This window comes from Scleropages formosus, chromosome 22 (genome assembly GCF_900964775.1).
Source record: "Scleropages formosus chromosome 22, fSclFor1.1, whole genome shotgun sequence".
Classification (NCBI taxonomy): domain Eukaryota; kingdom Metazoa; phylum Chordata; class Actinopteri; order Osteoglossiformes; family Osteoglossidae; genus Scleropages; species Scleropages formosus.
The window spans coordinates 6,916,790-6,939,111 of NC_041827.1; the positions used below are offsets into that span (position 1 = coordinate 6,916,790).

The window sequence follows — 22,322 nt, forward strand, 5'->3', positions numbered from 1 at the left end:
AAAATGTGGACATGCAACAATTAGCATCAATGACAGACGCTTCAAAACAAGTAAGGAGGAAAAGACGGGAGGCAATAGAGGAGAGAAAACAAAAGTACTAAGGTTTATAAACAGGAAAATAATGCCTGGCGGCAGAATTTCTGCTGGCTTCCCACCACTCCTAGGTACTCTGACATTACACCGCTGTCTTGCATGCAGGGACTAATTACAAGGTAAGTGAGCTGTATTGGTAAATGTAGTAGTAAAAGCTAAAACTGCAAATTTACAAACTTACATCGACCAGTAAACCCCATTAACAAAAGCTGAGAAGACTGAAATGGGGCAATTGCACCATATATCGACATCAATATGTTTGTCTGTGTTTGAGGCTATCATAGGTAAATCTGAAAAAGGACTGGATACATAAAATGTTACCTGTTTCCAGAGGAAGCTGTCCAGAAGGTTGAGCCTCCAAGCAGTCACAACGTGAATAGCAGACAGCAAGGCGCCGCTCAGGACAGCTGCCCGCATGCGAACGGGTAGTAGTGTGTAGATGATGTAGATGAAGAAAACGGACCACCAGACACCCTCTGAGGCGCTGCGAGGGGCCACCATGAGCACACCGAAGACCTGTACCACGAACAGTACGCCGATGACCAAGTAGCTGACGATCCACATGTAGTCCTGGTGGAAGCCATTGCGGTTGCACACCACCATAAGGGCGAGGAAGAGTGCCATGGCCACAGAAAGCATGCAGGTGTAGGCCACATCCGGGGCCGCATGCACACAGTGAAAAGCCAGCATGACACCGCACACGATCACGAGCACACCCATCAGCATGGTCAGTGAGCTCTGGTTGAGACGGAAGAAGTAGCGTTGGTAGAGGCGCTCCAGCTTGCTTGACTGGAACTTCTTAGACTGGAAAACCCGAACCACCCGCTGCCAGCAGTCTGCAGCAGTCAAAACCCCACTGGTGCCTGGTCCCTCCTCAACGCCCTCCCCGCAGCCCATGACCCCCTTGCTTCCCTTCAGGTCTCCATCCTCGAAGCCCAAGTCCACAGACTTCAGGCCCACCTCCCCTCCACCGCCTCCTCCACCTCCCTTTTTCCCATAGTGGTCTTCCTGCCATCCACAGCGTACGCCAAAGCTGCCCCCCCCTCCTCCACGGTGGTGATGATGGGGCGGCTCAGGAGGTGGCTCCATGGCCTCAGGGTCCCGCAGGCAGCTCATGTAGCGTGGGCTACACAGTGAGGAGCCACCCTTTCGCTTGGCCTTCTTCCCATTGCGTTCCCCCCACGCCGTTTTGCGGTCATCCACTCTGGCTACTAGGACGCCACTGAACCAGGACATCCTTAAGGGAAATAGGGAGGGTAAATGGAGAAAGACGGGTAAATGCCATGGGAATCAAAGCTCACGGAGCCTTTGGGGAAGCAGTTAACAACACCTCTCTCTCAGGGCCACAGAGTGTGCTCTTAACTCTTTGCTGAAGCCATTCATTGGACAGTTAGCCAGCTCACCTAGTGTTTCATGTGTAAACAGGCACTAATTTAGAAGAGAAAATTCCAAATCCTGCAAACCTCAAGGACCAGAGTTGAATAATTAATCACAAATTCAAAACCCTACGACGAAAATGAAACTACATTTTCGTCACATTAGAAACTTTAGGCCAACATTTCAAGAGAAGATGCTGTAACTTGATAAGGATTTAATTCACAAATACAAATGCAGATACAAATACAACACATACATTGTTAAAGGAGCAACCCAGAACCAACCAAGAGACCCTCAGTGGCCCTCAGACTCCAACAACCCTGATTCTTACCTGTGGGGGATCTTGTCTGCGTCGCAGCCCTACTTTCCTCAGTACCACCACTCATTTATCCCAGTAAAAGCATGAAAAACAACACTGTAGGATGGGTAGGTTGGTGGGTGGGTTCAGTCCCCAAGGCTGAAGGTAGCACAGAATTTGTGTCGGGAGCGTCACTCTGTCCGTCCCAAATCTGTGTGAGGAGAAATCAAAAAGTATCAGCACCAAGTTACATGAGAGAGCAACAGGCAAACTACATTTACGTTAATTCGTTTAGCAGACACTTTTCTCCAAAGGAACTTCCAATGAACTCTATGTAGCTTTATCAGCCCACACCTTATTCACCCAGGGTGACTTATACTGCTAGATACACTACTTACAATGAGTCACTCATCCACACATGAGTGAAACACACTTTCTCCCTGTCACTCAGTCACACACACACACTGTGGGTGACTTTTAGAGTCACCAACCCACCAGATCAGCATGTCTTTGGACTGTAGGAGAAAACCCACGCAAACATGGGGAGAACATGCAAACTCCACACAGACTGAGTGGGGGTCAAACCCACATCCCTGTGCACCACTCAGGCGCTGTGCCACCGTGTTTCCCTCATCACGAACTGCCACCACACAGAGAATTCTTTGTAACACTCATTTGACAATGTCTCTGGAATGATACGCTTGTTGAATCCATCGGAAACCTGAGGCCTAACCATTAGCTGGAGATCATTCTGCAGATAAACTAGTCTCTCTGTATCTTTTAAACATTTACTTTCACATAACGTAACAGAACTAGCTCTCATCAATAAACAAAAAACTTATGGAGCCTGAATGTCTCCAAGGCCAATAATTACATGCTTTAAAACCATAACTACAAATTCTAAAAACAATATTCTGAGCACTAAAAATAAAGTACTTGGTCAGCTTTTAAGGTCTAACTAGACATTTATGTGAAATGACCAAAGTACAGGACTCTATTGATCCTTCTTCAGAGAACAAACTTTGTTGCCCTTGTGAGGGTTCAACTTTCCTGACTTGTAAATGGCTTATTTTCAAATTTTCAACCAGAAACCAAGTACAATGTAAAGAAATGTATAGTCAAAAAAATCTGTGACAATTTAACCATTCTTGCAAACTACAGTGACTGTTTTTACTCTATTTATAGGACTGGTTTAGACTAGAAACAGTCAAATTTTACAAGAGTCCAAAAAAATTTCTGTTCCGTGTTCCAACACAGCAGTGAAATGGTGAGAGAGACCAGTAAAGTGAGACTGAACAAGGACTTTCTTCAACAAACACAATATTAAAAAGCCGTATAACAGATGACAGTTTCAAAACCAGGCCATATAATAAGAATGCCCAATAAAACACTTTGCCGCATTTATCAGCAACAAAACCCTTTTAGTAGAATCTACCCATGAGTCTAATGGTGCCACTAACAGGAAAAACAACTCTGTGAGACTCCTGGATTACAAAATGCAGATCGAGAATGACCTTGGGTTTGTCCAACCAAAGTCTACCACATTCTTCTGATTCCATTTTACTCTCAGGGTTGGTCCTCTGCAAAGTTTCAGGGGCCCCATGAAAACTGCATGTAGTTAATTAACCTCAGTAGAACACAACTACACTGGAAGGACCCGGCTCTGCAGTGTTGCACAACAAAAGAACCCAGGCATGTTGTTTACCCTAATAAGGATGAAATTGTGTGTGCTTCCCTCCATTAATTACATGAGCCATTAGTTTCCTTACTGCTGGGATATACACATCTTCTCCCCATCACTTAGAGAGGGCCAGAGAAGAAATAAAGATCAGTTGAAATCAACTTTACTGGAAAGCTACAAACACCAATAAAACGGGGTGGTCCACAGAGTGCTGTAAAGAATTCAAATAAATTAAAGGTAAAACTTTAACCACAATATACCAGGATTTTTTCCTTTATTATTTAACACGTGCTGTCAGTGAGTTCATCCTTTTATAGTGGACATGGGTGCAATTCCATAAAGGTGCAGGGGATGGGGGGACACATTTCAATAGCATCACTCTTGACCCACAGTGTAGACTGTATCTCGAAACGAGAAAAATTGTAGCAACTGAACTGTGACAGCAACAGACTTGCGTAGAAACGCAGGGGATTTAAAAAGATCTGTAAAATATGGTATAAACAGTGTTGCTTGAAAGTATGTGAACCCCTTGTGTCTCTTACTTTTACCACAAAATGGTAATGCAATGAGAACCAGCCTTTCTCATATGACATAAGAGATGTGTAATGACCAATTCCATATGTTGGTTTTTAGAAGAAATGACGTGTGTGGTAGAAACACAGAAATGGTGCAGGTGCAGAAATGAGTGAACCCAAAGTTGCATTGGTTAAACCAAGCAGGAAAGTAGAACCAGGTGTGTAAATGATAATTAATCATAATCATTTTTTCATTTAAGTTTAACATTCAGATTTTATGTTTGTTTCAAAATTTTACACAACAATAAGGACCATCCAATCAATGTTCACATACCTTCAAGCAGCACTGTAAAACATAGTTTCGAAAATGTTTCCAATATAATTTGAAGATAATGGAAATAACAAAAAATACCCACACAAAATTCACTTGAAAACCCTATTTTTATTACTGAAAGCTTTACTATCAAACACCCAGTGTTTATAAACACCACTTCAGACTGCTTTGCTTCTAACATAACAGTGTAACACGTCCCCTGTCCCGCACCTGAATTAGTTCTTGTGCTCATGACATTGGTTATTGCCTGTATCATTTTGGTTCAAACAAGCCAGGTTCTAACCAAGGTACCCAAATCCAGAGCTTAAAATGAACCAAGTAGCCTAATTTCTTAGTGATTATCCAATATTAGTACATTCGGCATGCACAGGACTGTTTGTGTGTTGTCAGACCCTGTGATCACAAGAAGAAAAAGGCGTGAAATGTTACATGATTCATGAATTCTAAACTGCATGCTAATTATACAATCTCATTTAATCCAAGCAGTACAGCAACAAGTGCCAATATAACCTTGAAATGTCATAGTACTATAACCTGACAATAAGGGAAAGCAGGCCGTGCAGTGTTTAGGACTGTTGCCTTGCGCTCGAACGGCTCCCGGTTCGAATCCCGCTCCTTCCACAGTAGCCTTGACACTACTCACTCTGGACTGAAGCATTGAGAACACCCAGCTGTATACACGGGAAAGTCGTAAACTACAATGTCAAAACAATGTAATGATCTTAGTCATCATCCAACACTGTGAGATGCCTTCGGACAATACAATACTGTCAGCTAAATATGAAAGAATACAGTTTGGTAGTATGCCCTGCTTGGGGATGCTCTATGCTATTTTGTTTCATTTTATTACAAACGAGTGCAGTTTTTTTGGAGAATTCGTGCATCTCGACCGGACAGTCAGTGGAGCAGCAGCAGCATGCGGGTGTTACATAATCCAAACACACACACACACAGCGCGCGCAGCATTGTGCCACCCCTTCGTCATTATTATTAATCAAGTCCCCGTCGGCTCTTAAGACGCACGCGCCATTCAAGCGAAACACGCAGCTGAAGAATAACCGACGTGTAATTAAAGGCCACCATCCGCGTCCGTAATTACTGCGGCGCGAAGCAACAGCGGCTGTGCGGCTCGCGGCGAGAATCGCGCGACGCGGCGTTACGTTGCCGGCGCAGGCCTCGCGCACATCGCATCACCCGCATTTTTAAACGCGCCCTGTTACATAAGAGCGCGCGCTCGGCGCGTGTGACACGACCATGTTACACGTCTGAGCCCTGACCGTTTTCCGCGCGGGCTGCCGCCCGAACAGGCGTCCCGTCACCCCGGCTGTCCCGAAGCGGAGACACGGTCACGGTGCACGGACGTCTCGGGGTTTCGACGCCTTTAGCCCAGGTGTATTTAGACAGACAGAGCGCAGCCGAGCGGTCGGTCGGTCGGGTCGGTCAGTTGAAAAACCTGAAACGTTCCCGGCGACGATCCCCCGCTTTGCGCACCGCCTGTTTTACATTCCAGCGCATTCACGCCGCCGCACGTTAGGATACACCGCCTCTGAACAATATAACAGCGGCCTTTAAAACATCTTTCAGCTACGCGTGTCCTTATTTAGTGTTTTGCTTTTTTTTCTTTTTCGAAGCATCTATTCCACGCTCAACAATTTAGATGAGCTGCAGCTTCGGTATTCATTTCAACGCCTCAGTTCAGTTGTGTGCGACCGTACCAATACTGTAAACGAGCAACAGAACAAGCCGCGTTCCTCACGTAAAACAAAAAAAAAAAAAAAAGAACGCAGTTTTATTTCACAAATAGTCAGTTTCAGGGTGAGCGGTTTTTCCAAAGACGACGTGATGTTTACAGAAGTGTGGAGCGCGATTTCAATTATTTACGGAGAGCTTTAAGTGCCTCACCACCACCGCCGGGGAACATCGGTGCGCTGCAACGAGCCGGGCTGAATGACAACACAGCCCGCAGCCGAAGCGGGTCCTGCATCTGCCGTCCGAACCGTCCGAAGGCGCAAAGCGACACAGTCCGTCGGACAAGAGGCGTTTTCCCCGCACTGTAAACATGACACGACATGACAGAAAACAATAATCCCGTTCCAGCAGACAGCCCCCTCCCCACCGCAGCACCGCGCTCTCTCTCCCCGGGTAAGGAGGACTCACCACCAACATTTTTTTTTTTTCCCTTAACGACACCGCGGCAGACACAACCCACCCTGATGCACAATCAATCATTCGTCCGAGCCGCCGGCGATGTCCTCGGCGTTCGGCGCGAGCGGCCGCTACCGCCAGGCGTGTACACGCGGGGAAGGCGCGGGGACGAGCCAGCGCACATCCACAGCGTTGTCCGCGCACTCTTCCTCGTCTCACTCCCGTCGTCTTCGCTCGTGCTCCCCCTCCCCGCAGCAGCAGCAGCAGCAGCAGCAGCAAGCGCACACACTCGGGCTCTCCAGCAACTCCCGAGTCCCCCCTAGAGGCGCTCGAGACGAGCGACAGGCCGTGTGTCCACGCGCGTTCGCTCGCCTCCCCGCGCGGGCAGAGCTCGCGACTCGCTTCAACACACCGCTGCTCTTCGTCCTTTCGCTCATGTAAAAAAACCTAGGCCTTCACTTACAATGTGTGTGTGCGTGCGGGTGTGGCGTGTTTTCTGACGCGATTGTGTCCATACCCCGTTTTTACGCAACAATTTATTCGGGTTTACGTTAAAAATTAAAACATTAAAGCCCCGTGCGATGCCATTCATCAGCAGTTCTGTTTCTCGGACGTGGAGGACATTTCATGAGGTGTCAAGTTGTTTCACACCTACAGAAACTGCAAACATTAGTCATGCAGATGTTTTCCTTTACCTTCTTAACACAAGTTTTTCCTGAACAAAAAAAAAAAGCAAATATTTGTCTCAAGTACTGCTTTCTTCTGTCAGTTACAGCTGGTATTCTGTGTGTGTGGTGTGTTGCGTGTTTTCTTGCTGCTGTTCAAAGTACCTATATTCATATGACTTGAAATGCACATTATGAATATCACAGTTAAATGTGGAGGAATATGGTGCTTGTGTCTTCGTTACCGGTTCTGTTCGGAGGGGAGCTCACGCCGCTCGCTTACTTGTGCGCAAAGGCTGCTGTAGGCCGCATCTAGCGTAACGCAGTGTTTGTGCAGCGTGTGGAATTGTTTCTATTACAATCGCTAGGCTGAACAGCGCGACAAGAAGCTGCGAAGGACCGGTTGGACGTAGTTGTTTCACCACAATGAAAAGCATCTGTTAGGTAGCTCTTTTCCTACTGTGGACGGCATCGCTATCTGGCAGTGGCTTTGGAGGACACAAGATGAAGCACTGAGTTTATATAGTTCAGCACTGAGCAGGGATTTACCACTTCCCTATAATCACTGCACATGCTGAGCAGAAATAGAAACCTTTCTGTGTGTGTTGGCAGGAAGAAATGCAAAACTGTATCATAAAACACGGTTTAGAGAGTGTCCATTCGTACCGCTGAGGTCAAAAGAAGAGAGCGAGCGTGCCGCGCTCGGAGGATTACGCAGAGACGTGGCTCCAAATGTCCTGGCCGTTGGTGTGGGGCAGCTTTGGAATCAGGATAAACCAGTTCCCTCAGACCGAGGGCAGCCTCATGCTCTGCTGGCAGCGAAAAGTCGCCTAGAAAGCACCACCATCTAGGGAGAAACATCAAAGTGTGCTCTCTGTGTGTGCGTGTGTGTGTGTGTGTGTGTGTGTGTGTGTGTGTGTGTGTGTGTGTGTGTGTGTGTGCGTGTGTGTGTTTAGTGTCCAGAACATGCATCACCATGTCTGTTTATTTTTAACGAGCCACATAACCTTGAAACCACAATCCCTTTCTCTGCCTGTTATCAAACAAGTGTCAAAGGCAGAAGTTAAACAAACCCAGAAATCGGGCCCCTGCCCCGAAAAAAAGGAAGAGCACAGAATGTAAAGCGCACGTTCACATTACGGAGAAAGCTACTAAAGCTGCGTTGTAAATATAAATGTAAGTCAATAATTACAATTCTGAGCAGAACTATGAGAGAGTGACGATGGCTGTTGTAAATCAGAGCTTTCATTGTACAGCATCAGCTCCGCTGCCCAGCGAAAAAGGGAACTTAAAGGAAGCTTCGCTTCTCCACCTGTGCCTGAAATCTCCTATCTATATCCAGGATTAGACTCCTGGAAAATCATGAAAATGCTTTACGGCCTCTTAGATAACAGCTCTGTAAATGAGACTTGTAAATCAAAATGTGTCACAAACTGACATCAGTGGAAAATAGTGAAATTGCCATGTTTACTTTATGGATTTTCACCGCATTTTGAATGTGAGTCTTAATCTGCATGTACCCGAAATCAGCATATTCATTAAGATGTTTATTGACTGTATTGATTTCTGCTGCCTAAAACAATAACTGCGATTGCATCCTGGCTATTGATAATATTACAGCATTCAATTCAATTCAGTTTACTTTTTATAGAGCGCTCTTCTCACACAGTGACACAGAGTGCTGAACAAAGGGTCAGAGGCATAATATAAATGAAAGCTTGGCTATACGTGAGATTACTCTAATAACAATGCAGTTATTAAAGCTCTAAGTGAGCTGACTGGCCACGGAGGAAAGGAACAAAAAAACTCTGAACCGAAAAGCAAGAAGGGAGAAAAAAAATCCTGTGGGGGTCCGAGTGCCACTGGATGTCCACCCCTCCTGGGCAAAGATATGAAAACATCATTCATATTAGTAATCATACAGTAACAGTAGATTGTGTATCTATGCAGGACACAGTGAAATCAACCTGCTTATAATTATTTAGCAGAAAATATTTTCCTCCGTCCTGGAGGCAAAATTCCAGCAGAGCAACAGTGCACACTGAGCCCCATTCACAGCACAAGAGTAATACCACAAAATTGCTAACAATGTGCGAGAATTAGCTGTTCACAGCACACAGAGAGATGCCACCAGATTGATGTAAAATGAATGCAATGCTTCACACACACTAAAGTGTTATTCTCACTAGTCAACATTCCTTGGTGTTGTCAGTTTTCCTGTACTTCCCATAAACCGGATGAAAAAATGAAGCACGAGGCCTAATTTTGTTTTTTACCGTGGTCAATGCACTTTAATAGCAGCACCGACAGGCTTTACAGTGAAATGGCAGCGAGACAAGTTTAGAAGAATACACGGCTGCTTTGCGCCAAATATCAAGACGGGTTTCGTCGTTTCAGAGAGAACTTGTGGTCAATCTTTTTAACAAGGCAAAACGTATAAATGTTGACACAATCGTCCAAAAAGAGCAAAAATCATGGAAGGTTCGTGACACAAAGGGTGTGACTAGCATACTGTGATTTAATTTATTATTCCGAAATTTAAATTTAAAAACAAAAGTTTGTGTTATTAATTAGTATTTAGCGGACACCTTTCTCCAAGGTGGCCTACCCTAATAGGTATACTTTATTACCTACAGTCATTAACCGATTTACACAGCAGAGACAGGTAACACACACACACACACACATACACACTACAGGCGGTTTAGGCTCACCAGTTACCCTGAAACACATGTCTTTAGCAGGTGGCCAGCTAGTCTCGTAGTGGTTAGGGCTCTTGCCTTTGGACTCGAAGGCCATGGGTTTGAATCCTTCCTCCAGGATCCTATAGGAGCATCGAGCAACGTGCTTATGTGAATTGTTCCGGTAAAAATTGCCCAGCTGTTTACAAGGGTGAACATCTGTCAGTGGCCTAACATTGTAAGCTGCTGTGGAGAAAAGCATTGGCTGAATGAAATAAATGTAAATTTGGGAGGAAAGTAGAGCTCCCAGAGGAAAACCATGTGAACACATGAGAACACACGAAAGACGTGTGAACTCCATACAGACAGAGACAGGTTGAAATGTGAGTCTGGACTCAAACCTGCACCAGAACTACCTGCTGTGCCATTATGTGGGGTTATGACATAGATGTTAGTTCAGACAAGGGACACGTAACTTGACTTAGAGGATGAGATAAGTGGAAAGAAAAAGAAGGAGAAATGCACACACACATGCACTGAAACCGCTTGTCCCAAGCAGGGGTCGCGGCAAACCGGAACCTATCCCGGCAACACATGGCACAAGGCTGGAGGGGGAGGGGACACACCCAGGATGGGACACCAGTCCGTTGCAAGGCACCCCAAGCGGGACTCGAACCCCCGACCCACCAGACAGCAGGACCCAGTCAAACCGGCTGCACCACCGCACCCCCCACAAAAGAGAAATGTCTCCTCCTAAATGTTTTTTTTGGAATCTGCGCAAACGTACATCTCCCAACGCAGAAAGAATCCGAAGCGCAGGCGAACGGCGGCGGGTCGCTCGTGACAAAGACGGCGTTCAGGGGCCGCCCGGGCAGGAGCTCCGCGTGGAAGGTGAGCGGCCCCCGAGAACGACGCCGCGCACAATGGCTGCCGGGACCGAGTGGCACGGGCGGAACAAACAGCGCAGCCGCACTGCAGCAAGCGCAACTGCGCTCGTGTGTGATGGCTCCCGGTGCTGCACTTCGGCACGGCGAGGCGGACCGGAATGTTTAAAAGGCAGAGTAAATAAGGCGCTGTTTGCTCAGAGCTCAGCTGACAAATGGCTCTGCGTTGCTGGGCCCCAGTCTGTGCCCTTCGCCAGTGCACTGTTGCCTTAGGGTGGGGCTCAGTGCTTTGCTACTCTTTGACCAGTTGTGTTGCTGAAGTGTGCACACACACACACACACACACACACACACACACACACACACACACACACACATCCTAATACACAAACAAAGGAAAATGATCGAGCTCTTTTGCAGCTGCATTCTGGGATCTCAAGGCTTCTTGGTGCCTTCCGTTGTACAGCGAGATCTACAAAGACCATTACTGTTAAACAAACCACCACCGGTGATAAAAGACAGTAATAAGTTCAATGCTTTATGGGTTAAAGTACAACAATAGCAAATCAGTGATAGGGCTCTGGAATTTCTACACCAATTATATTATTACAAATGTTTTTTTTGTCATGGGGAGTGAATGTACATTGATTCATTTAGCTTTTCTCCAACACCACCTACCATGTTAAGGTTACAATTATAACAAGCTGTCAATTACTTACTCATTTATACAGCTGGGTAATTTTACTGGAGTAATTTAAGGTAAGTACCTTGCTTAAGGGTATTACAGCTGGAAGTGGGATTGGAACCTGCAACTTCTGCATTCAAAGGCAGCAGCTCTAACCACTCCACTACCAGTTGTCCCCATATATATAAAACCTAAACTTTTCTCTCGTAAGGAGACACTTCAAGCAGTGGCACCATTCATGATGTTAATGTGACTTGTGTTCAATTTTTCCTGAACCAGCGTCTGGAGGAATAATCCAGGGTGCATTAACTACTTCCTGAGGGGGTGGGGACGCATTAGGTGACTATTAGGAAGCGTGCTGATAAACACAACACGGACATTACGGCTATTAGTGATACTGGACCAGTGTGTGGTGCTTCCAGAAATGATGTGACATTTACCTCTCAAGTGCTCAAGTGCCCCTCCTCCACATTTACAGAATAAAGTTTCAAGTTAACATGGTAAAAGAAACATAAGAGTGAAAACACCACCCAGATACAAGCTGATAAGCTGCATATGCTCCTTAAAAGGCCTTTTTGGACATGTGACAATAATACTCTTTACAGTGCTTTGCAGGAAGGACAATAAGCCATCTGAATCACTGATTATGCCATTTATGGCATCAGAATTAGATTTAAACTAAATCACGTATCATCATCATCAGTTTGTCTTTAAAGGGGTTCATAGGAAATTCCTAGGATTGGCGTCTGATTGCTAAAGTTTGTTATGATTGTCATTCATTGCCCTTTTCCTCGAGTTTTCGGCCTCAGCAACCGTGAAATGGCAACGTGTTCCTTTTAAATATAGCAGATATCAGCGCATGTTTCCAGCCTTCCCAAATTACCATCAAAACAATTGCCTCTCATTGCTCAAGCAATGGACTGTTGCCTGGCAACGGTATTTCAATCTAAGGTGCTGCGTTTCTGTCAGTCAATCTGATCAGCGAAATTACCGTGCATAGACGCTCATTGCAGCAAACGTCAGCTTAATAAGGGTAAACAGAAAAAAAAAAAGAAAACACAAAATGTTAAAAATTCTAGCATTTTAAAAGGCATCTAAATACGAACAGAACGTTCCCAGATACTTTCCCACTGTGGTCGGGCCTCCGGTGTATGAGATTCATACGTAGATGTGTTTACAATGAGGGACAGCTTTCCAGAGGTTAATTTACTCTGTGCCAATACCTTGTTCAGTCACTAAAAACTATTTTTGTGCCGAGAAGGCTTCACACAGCAGCAGAAGTTCTCCAAAAAAGAGCAATCGAGAACAAACCACTGCCCTGTACCGCTACAGATTGCTACCGGCAAACTGGAAGTGCGCAAACGACCCGTAGTCAAATATGCAGAAAGTGATTTAAATCCCATATAATGTGATCTTGGCACATCTTACTTTGTTCGATATCTCGGAACCGGCTGCCCTTCAGCAACTGTCTTCAGGATCGCTTTGAGAGAGGCCAGATCACGCGTTGCAGTCTCCAGAAACCGAAATCAAGACTTGAAGAGACTTCGAGAGGAGGCAAGTGAGGAGGGAAAGGAATGCGTGCTTGTTGCTTTTTATTCCCTTTTCTTTTTTGTCATTATCCCTGCCCCCTGTGCAGTGATTTTTATTTTAATAGTTCACATTATACATTGTCAGTATATTTTATGACATTATTTGAAGAGGACACAGCTGACAAGGAGCACTCTAAATCTACATCTGCACCCCCCCTCCCACACACAGCACACCACACACATCACACACACCAGCCCTGACACCACACACACCACACACTCACTCTGCCCGTTGCCTTTGCACTTGGCTCACGTTCACCTGAGCGCCCCCTGGCGGCGCGGGGAAAAGCTGCATATTGGCTGCGCTCGTCAACGGAGAAACCGGGCTGGAGGGACTCGGGTGCGTCGATGGAGAAGTTCCTAAATAAATCTTTTGCCTCTGAATATTTCTCTAAATGCTCCACAACCTGCTTGGGTTTTTAATTCAGATTTAGTTCCACTAATGCAGCAGTCCTGCAATTCAGCAGCGAGTGAAGGGAGGCTGAGTCGGTGACACTGTGACCACTAGGGGGCGCCCGGTTCGTCTTTTCAAAACTTTTTAAAATGGTGGAAACTGATATTTATAGATCAGACGTAAATTTCTTTTTTTTAGTCATTTCTCTATTTTTCATTTCTTCCTGAAAAACATTTATAACAGCAACATTTGGCCTACTACTGTATTTTACAATCTGTCCATTAACTATTATTAAAACACTATTATTATCTTTTGGAAAATTCGTCTTCAAATATAAAATATTTTGAGATTAATGCGATAAAGTTATAATGCGTTGTTAATGAATGCCAAAGGGAGAAAAAGAGCATTCTACAACCATATCAAAAAGAAAAACATCAGGGCTGTATATTACAACACCAAAACACATTATTAAAAAGATGAAACAGGGCAAACAAGGTACGTCTCGCTTTCATATTTTTGCATTTTGAAATAACTTGCAATTAAGCCTTTACATCTAATTAATTGTAATGTACCAACATGAGAATAAAGTCAATTACAAAAGTTGTTTTCTATTTTTTTCCATGGAATGAAAGGAGTCCTTCCTTTTCCATGTCACATACTGGAGCTGCGCTCTTGGCTCCCTCTGGTGGCGCAGAGCGGACATTACAACCGTGGGCGACCAGTCGTATTACGAAGCCCCCAGCAAAGCAGAACATCTGCATGAACATCTGCATGAAGCAGCGTGAAGTAGGAAGGGTTGGAATGACAGTACAGCACAGCACAGATCTTAATATAGTTCCACAAGTCAGAATGGTCAAAATCAGTCAAAATACTGGCTTGCTTCCTGCTCTCAAAAAATAACACAAAGCCCAGGAAAGTGATTTCTTTCTGGAATTTTTAAACATTTATTCAAAAGGTAGAGTAACAGACACCAGTGTTATTACATAAAATAATCCCCACATACATATGTATGTATGTATGTAATGTCCCCATTGAATCAAATGCTTGTTGTAAAACTGCCACAACTAATAACTTATTTGTTAGCTGAAATGTTGTGCATTGAAATAGGTATTCATATACAATATGTATTGCAAATATTTACAAATATCTATAAATATTTTAAACATTTTTGTATAAGATCCATATATTAACCCACAATAAATTGGTAGTTTTAAACACACTTATTTATTTAAACATTTACTTATTATTTTGTGAATTCATTATGAATAGGCACTTCTCTGAACCATGTGTTGCAGTAGTCTGGAGCCCACACACACACACACACACACACACACACATAGACTACAGGAAATTCAGAGCAGTCTTTGCATTTTGGGAGGAAAGAAGCACCCCATGCAATCCTGTGCAAACACAGAGAGAACAAGCAAACTCAGCACAGACTGAGCTGGATTTGAACCACGTTTGACAGCACAACCCTTATTGTCAGCATTAGTGTCACAAATTGAAGTGATGGAAAAATGAGATCCCTTGTACCTTTTATTTGCAGCCACACAGTCTCATGAAAGCCATTGTCTGCATGTGTTAGCAATACACTGTAGGTCGGCGCTATCGAAGAGACAGGATCGTGCCAGCAAAAAAAGTAAACGTAAACAACTGATGTCCAACAGCTCCTCCTGCACCACAGCTATGACTCATACATCAGGCACAATACAGGAATATGCTCTTTCAGTTTTAATTCTGAGAATACAGTTACACACCATTCATGGACTCAGTGCATCTCATCTCCCAATACTGGCTAATGTTATTTCACCAGGGTGTTGTCATATTTTCACCGGACCACCAAATGTATTTTACTGCATTGTTTGAGGATCCCCAGTAAACTCTTTCTCTAGAACATGAACTACAGACTAAAAGAATAGATTTCAAAACCCGGTGATTTTTCCTTTCTGTTTTGACATCATTTCTTTAGACTAAAGTTGGTGTTATTAGTGTATTCATTATATTTCCCCTAAACATGTAGTGACAGTGCATTCTGATTAATCATTCATTTAATCTCTGCAAAGATCTTATGCATACATATCACAGTGCATGCGTACACACTTGTGCTGCAACTTACACAAACCATTGGAAACAGAAGTCTGTAAGTGCAACCACTAAATCAGTTTATAAAATCTTAATAATATGGTTTAATCCCTTGATTTATTCCCAAGTTAGGTTCTGTTGAAACAAAAGAAGATAAAAAGTATAACAAAGTGAAAATTCATTATAAAAATTCATGAAATGATTACATTTTTAAAAATAATTCTCTTTTCATGAACAGCGTAGCAAGTAGAAATGGAGCCTGTTTTTTTTTTTTTTTTTTGCTCTGCAACAGAGGAATTTTAAAAAGTGCTACTAAAAAAGAAGAACTGAAATGGGAAATGTTTGCATCTTTGAAAATGTGTAACCGACTTTTGTAACACAAGGTAAAAGTGTACATGAATGATTACATGAACACTTATGGTATCTTAGCCCCCTCTCCTTACTGTCTCGGACAGAGTACAGCTCTCTGGCGTCCAACAAATGTTCCCACTCACGTGTGGTTGCTGCCCTTTCCCACAAAGCACTGGAAGTGCTGGGAGCTCGTGAGCTGCCTGTAGAGCATAAACCATTATACAGTGACTTTATTTTCTACAGATTTCTCTCTTGGCACTGATTTTAATTAGATGGCACATTTATTCATAGCAAACGGAGCTCCTTCCGACTGGTGCAGCTCGACGGAAGCAGCGTGCACAGATTTGACTGAAATATACAAACCGCGGTACCATGACAGCTGGGTATCCACAAGGGCAGCACGTCTCCCGCAGACTGCGTGTCTGTGCCTGGCCGTGAAACACTCGCCTTCCTCCAGAGAAGGGGAAAAGCTGACCTATGGGTAATGTTCCGCCGGGACTTCCAGTTCCTTTTTCCAGGTGATGCAGGGAGCCCCTCGGGGGCTGGAGTGCCATCTGTGCATTCAAAGGTTGCTTCTCTTCATTTCTGTCAGCTGCCTGCCTTCCTCCAAAACGTGCCCAAAGAGTTCATAAGCACTGAAGGCAAATGCTCTCTCAAACGTCTCTTTTCGAATCCCACTCCTGCAGCAATATCGTGTTACGTAACAACCGGATCATTGTGGGCAGCAGGTGGCGTAGTGGTGAAAACAACTTTCTTGGTCTGAATCTGTTTTCTGCTGCAGAACCCTTGAGAGCTGTACTTACCCCTGAATTAGTACAGTAAGAATGCCATGCTCTACAATTACTGGGTAAATCATTGTGAAGGAGAGTATGTAGCAGTGTACAGTAGTAACAAAGGTGTGAGCTAAGATAACCTTTTTTTTTTCTTTTTTTTTGCTTTGGCATCGCAGCCTCCAGCCAAAGCGGCTCTGCGCCGTTGGCTCATCCTCATCATCTGCTCCCTCCGTCCCACTGGGCCGCGCGCGTCTGCCTCATAGCTGCGTGGAAACTGCTGCAACCCCGACACTGTGCTGCAGCAGCAGCAGCAGAGGGCGAGTCTCGTGCGCGGCGCTCGTGCCCGCGGGTCTCTCTCAGCCTTCGGGCGTCCTCGCTGTCTCCTATTTACACCGCGAGCTCATAGTCGCGAGACGGGGGAGAGCTGCGCGAGCGCTCTCTCCAGTCCAGGGGTGCGTTCCCGCACGCAGCGAGCGGAATCATGTGTTTAATCCACATATTCAGCTGAATTTGAATGCAAAGTAATATTTAAAGATAAAGGTGTCGGGGCGAGCCATAAGCGAAGGAAAGGTAGCAATGCGCTCCAAGTGACATACTGAGAGAAACGGTTCCGCGATCGTACTCTCTCCCTCTGCGTGTGCGTGCGTGTGTGCGGAGAGAGTGCGCGCGAGAATGAGAGAGCTCCGAAGATACATACGTGAGGCGGTTATTCATGCGACAGCACGAACCGATAGTTAAAAAAAATATATTTTGAAAGGGGGGAGTAATTTTGTTTTCTTATTAGTATGCTTTTTAAAGGTGCTTCTCGCGCGAGTGGACGATAAAGGTACCCCCTCGACACCCCCCGTCGCTGCGATACGATGAAACGGAGCGCTTCCTCTGCTCTGCACATCGACACGTTTCGTGTCACGGCTCCTTCCAGTAACCCCCGTGTGTTGTGTGTGTGTGTGTTAAGAACCCGCCTTACTGCGCTTTTAAATAGATGGTGCAAGTGAACATGTCCAAATCTTCCGCAGATCCCCTGTCTGGCGGCTCTCAGGCGAATTATTTCCAGGTAAGCATGTGCTTTCTATTGTGTGCGCGGGAGCTCGCCAGGACGAAGACGAGCTGCCGCCGCAGCCGCCGTCGCTGTCGCCGCGCGCTTCCCGCTCTCAGGGACCGGGATGCAGTTTGCATGTGCATCATGCGAGCGCGAGCGCTCCTCAGCTGCGCCTGACTGTGTGGCGAAGGACCGGGCATCGGCGCGGCGCGCGCCCACTCTCATTACTTCAGTCGTTGTAGAAGGGTTATATTACATTTGAATGACATTTTGTTTCTTTTAAAATGTTTTTCCGCCACACCCCAGGCCTCTGTCAAACCATCGAGTGCAGGCTGCAATTTTGTGTTTTTTAAAAGGCAAGCTAGCCTCCACTTTCTGATTTGAAATCGATTGCCTTGACTGCTTAGTTTCCACACAAAAGCACAAGGGGAAAATTATTAAATTAAGAGCAACACAGCCATTCGGCAGGGCCTGTTATGGTTGTAGCTATACACTGTGAAGAGCAGTATGATGTTTGCGAGTGTGTAGTTGGGCTCGACTCACCTGTAGCCGTGTGCCGGCTGCTCAGGCTCAGGGCGCCATTGCGTGCAAGTTTATATAACGGACATTCATTTGATTACAGCCTACACTCCATGCGGTGGCTACCCGGTGTGTGTGTGTGTGTGTGTGTGTGTGTGTGTGTGTGTGTGTGTGTGTGTGTGTGTGTGTGTGTGTGTGTGTGTGTGTGTGTGTGTGTGTGGCGTGCCTGCCTGCCTGCCTGCCTGCGTGTGTCTGTGTGCGCGCGCCCTGCCATTTTTTCTCACGCTACACCTCTCCGACGCTCTCAGCTGTGGAGGTCCTCACAACAGGAGTCCTACGGCTTCAGTCCGAGTTATTTTAGCAGACCGAGCGCATTAATGTACTAAATAATTAAATTAATCATTCATGTACTGAGTTTTAAGTTGCTCACATTTAACGAAGGCGCAATCTTGAGGACATGTCTCCGGCCTGTCCGGTATCTGGGATGTCTTTTCTCCTCATTCCCTTCGCTTCACGACGTCTACCAAGTTCGTATATATATATAAATCTCCGTGAAGCAACGAAACATTGAATTATGTCATTGTTAATAATAATAATAATAATAATAATAATTAGTTACCACCCAGTCTGTGTGTTATAGAAGCCGGTGCGCGTCAGATTTCCATTCTGAGGTGAAGTAGTGTAAGTAATGAAGAACGAAAAAGCGGGAATATATCAGAAAACACCCAACTTGGTAAATTCTTCTAAAATTATTAGAGACTGAATTCAGACTGAATTAAATAGTGAAACTGTTACATCTTGCACATGAAAGTCCAAATGAACCAGTGCGAAAACCTACAAGGCTGAAAGCGGTAGAAATTAAGTAGCTGCCTGAAGAAATTTCACCAACTGAACTGTTAATTTCTCTCTCCTCATGTATAATAACACTCTGCAAGTACAGCCAGTTATGTGCAGTGTTATTTATTTAGTAGTATTTTCTCTTGTTTTCCTTGCTTTGCTCTGCATTATTGTGATTTTCTGCTGCATGTAAATGAGTTTTTAAGGCCCGTGGTCAAATGCGCATTACAGAAGTTTGTGTGATTATTTTTCCAGACAATAATAATAATAATAAATAATAAAAATAATAATTGCAGCATGGTGGCACAGTGGGTAATTTGGACATATGTCTGTGTGGAGTTTGCATGTTCTCTCTGTCTGTGTGTCTTCTGAACAGGGTTTTTTTCCCACAGTCCAAAGACATTTTTTTTTCAGTTTGATTAGTAATTCTGAATTGTGTGTGTGTGTGTGTGTGTGTGTGTGTGTGTGTGTGTGGCTACCCTGCAGTTGACCAACATCTCATCCAGGGTCTACCCCTATAGCCCAGTGCCCCGTGACTCTGGAATAGCCTCTGGACTGTGGTGTCCTTAATAAGGAGAAGCAATTTACAAAGTAAATATTAATCACTTTTTTTTTTGACACAGCTTCCTAGGAAGCTGCCCAAACGCAAAAGCCGCTTCAAACGCTCGGATGGCAGCACGTCCTCTGACACCACGTCCAGTTTCATCAAGCGGCAGGTAAGGTCACGGTGCCTCGCTTTATGCAGTGTCTAAGCACTTTAATGTGGACAGAACACGGCTGTCAGTGGCTGGATTGCACAGAAAGTCCTGTTTTAATACATGAAAAGAGCGATGAAAAGCAGAAAGAGTTGGGTGCTGGGAGTGTATTATAGACTCCTGTGTGCCTTGTGTTTTCTGCCGTATGACTGAAGAAGTATGAACTGCATAATACACTCTGCTTTTGTCTACTGGAGGCAAATGATCGGAATCCAGTTGTGTTTTTAATTGTTACTGCCAGAGAAAGTTGTGGGACTCATAGAATTAACCCTAAATTTAATGGCTGCACCGAAGTCCAAAGGTATAATGGAATTCTCTAAAACATAACAATGACAGCAATTTTTAGAAAAGTTTACATTTGAAACATGCAAGGGGACAGTCAGAATGCATTTATTTACAGAATCATTGCTGTAATGGGGCAGCAGCGGTGCGTTAAAATATTGTCCCCTACTTCCAAAGCTAGAAGATTGACATATTTTCTCAAGTTACTAAAATGGTCAGGTAGATGGTAGTATGTTCCAGAACAACACATTCATCTGACACTTTTCTCCAAAGTACCTTATAATGTTAAGCTACTTACAATTATTTAACCATTTATACAGCTGGGCAATTTTACTGGCACAATTTAGTGGAAGTACTTTGTGGAAGGGTGCTACAGCTGGAGAGAGGAAGTGAACCTTAGACCTTTGGGTCTAACTGTAGCAGCTCTAACCACCACGCTACCAGCTGCTCGTCATATGGAGTTCAGTGGTGGTGAATAATCTAGTAACTACTTAAAAATAAAGCAGAAAGTGTCTTACTTATTGTCTGACCAACATGTGCATAAATACCCTTATATTCTCAGGGTAAAGGTACCAGAGTACAATTCCATTACAACAGTAGAAGGGAAGTGCAGTGCTGTAAATGTCCAACAGGGGGCGGTATTGGTGTTTTAACAGCAGCTTTTCATCCAAAAATCCCTGCCCTCCACAGATCTTGTTTATTAATTAATGCTTTCAGGTCAGACAAGATACTAGTAAGGAGGGAGAGCACCTTATTTAAGAGAGGGCTGAAAATTGGAGAATCACACTTGAGATATAGGGTTTTAAATTAATTTCTGTAAAACAAAAATGGCTGAATCTGTACCCCCTAACATCTAACCCCCTGCAGTATTTATGCTCATAATTTCTTAAGGCTGTGAAATCAGGGTTTTGGGGGCTCTGGAGAAAGGGTCAGCTTCCTAGGATACTTTTTCACTGCTCTACTGCACTGTGATATTTAATGTGATATTTGTGATAGTTAACCCTGCTTGTGGCATAGCTGGTAGTGTAGGGGTTAGCGCTACTGATTTTGGACCTAAAAGTCATAGGTTAGATTCGCACCTCCAGCTGTAGTACCCTTGAGAAAGGTACTTCACCTAAAAATTGCTTCAGTAAAATTGCCCAGCTGAATAAATAGGTAAATCATTGTAAGTACCTTAACATTGCAAGTCACTTTGGAGAAAAGCATCAGCTACTGTAAATGAATAAAATGTAAATGGTACGTGTGTAATAAAGTAGCTGCTATGTAGACAATTGCCCTGTATTGAATAGAATTGAGAATTGCCCATGCTTAACGTACAGAAGAAAATGTTAAAGATGGCAAGCTGAGTGGTCCTGGTAGTACTGAAGAGCTAAGAGGATGCTGGAGAGTTCAGATTGATATAAATGTTTTTCTATTGAACTATGGTAACTCAACAATCATGACTCCATGGCTTGAAATTACAAAGGTGGCACAGATTCATTAAGTCAGTCATTACCGGCAACCGATTGTCCTTGTGTGTGGTTGCAGTGCTCTGAAGTCTGGATGGGGTGCAAAGCAACCACCATTACACACTTACACACTGTGTGCAGTTTCAGGTCTCCAGTTCACCTGACAAATATTTTTGAACTGTGGAAGGAAACTAGAGCACTCAGAGAAAGCCCATGCAAACACAGGAAGATCATACAAACTCCAAACAGACAACATGGGGACTGAAAACACTTTGAAACTCTGCGACATCAGCACTAGAAGGGATAAATGTGTGACTATAGTTTTAAACAGTAATTTTGCATGCCTACACATCACAGAATTACTTTTAAGGCTCAAAGATATGAGAACTTTCCTTGGAGGTAGTATAAAATTGATGATGCTGATGCTTAAGACACACTGTTTAACTGAAATGTACTTGTCTTAAAAACATAGACTTAAACTTTCTATTTGTATTCCATCATACAGTGTCATGTAACTGTAATGTCATTGGGCAGTATGGTGTCACAGCAGGTGCCTCAGTGTCTAGGCTGTGGGTTCTGATATGGCTTTCAATCTGTGTGGAGTTTGCATGTGAGCGTGGGTGTCCTTCCACTGTCCAAAGTTGTGTTTCAGGTCAACTGGTAACTAAACTCCCGTCCTGGGTGTGTCCCCTTCCCCCTCCGGCCTTACGCCCTGTGTTGCCGGGTAGGCTCCGGTTCCCCGTGACCCCGTATGGGACAAGCGGTTCTGACAGTGTGTGTGTGTGTGTGTGGTAACTAAACTGACCTTACTGTGTGTATGTGTGAGAGAACAAAAGTGTGTGTGGCTGCCCTACAGTAGACTGGTGACCTGTGCGGGGTGTATCCTCCCTGATGC

At 44.5% G+C, this 22,322-nt stretch overlaps 2 protein-coding genes across 4 annotated transcripts in view; one reads left to right on the forward strand and one right to left on the reverse strand.

Annotated features, from left to right (window-relative positions):
- LOC108918490 (adenylate cyclase type 6-like) overlaps positions 1–6,842 on the reverse strand; it is a 63,592-nt gene extending 56,750 nt beyond the window's left edge. The window contains exons 1-3 of one of the 2 annotated variants that reach the window (XM_029247689.1): positions 6,508–6,842; positions 1,802–1,979; positions 415–1,330 (exon numbers count right to left, since the gene is read on the reverse strand). In XM_029247689.1, coding sequence (XP_029103522.1) covers positions 415–1,329 — 915 coding nt within the window. In that variant the 5' untranslated portion in view covers position 1,330; positions 1,802–1,979; positions 6,508–6,842. Of the gene's footprint in view, positions 1–414; positions 1,331–1,801; positions 1,980–6,200; positions 6,487–6,507 lie in introns of those variants that run through there. The other variant, XM_018725795.2, reaches the window with a different exon arrangement.
- A 10,041-nt stretch (positions 6,843–16,883) lies between these two features.
- Positions 16,884–22,322, forward strand: part of cacnb3a (calcium channel, voltage-dependent, beta 3a) — a 48,555-nt gene continuing 43,116 nt past the window's right edge. The window contains exons 1-2 of one of the 2 annotated variants that reach the window (XM_018725910.2): positions 16,884–17,601; positions 19,566–19,658. In XM_018725910.2, coding sequence (XP_018581426.2) covers positions 17,530–17,601; positions 19,566–19,658 — 165 coding nt within the window. In that variant the 5' untranslated portion in view covers positions 16,884–17,529. The remainder of the gene's footprint in view (positions 17,602–19,565; positions 19,659–22,322) is intronic. The other variant, XM_018725912.2, reaches the window with a different exon arrangement.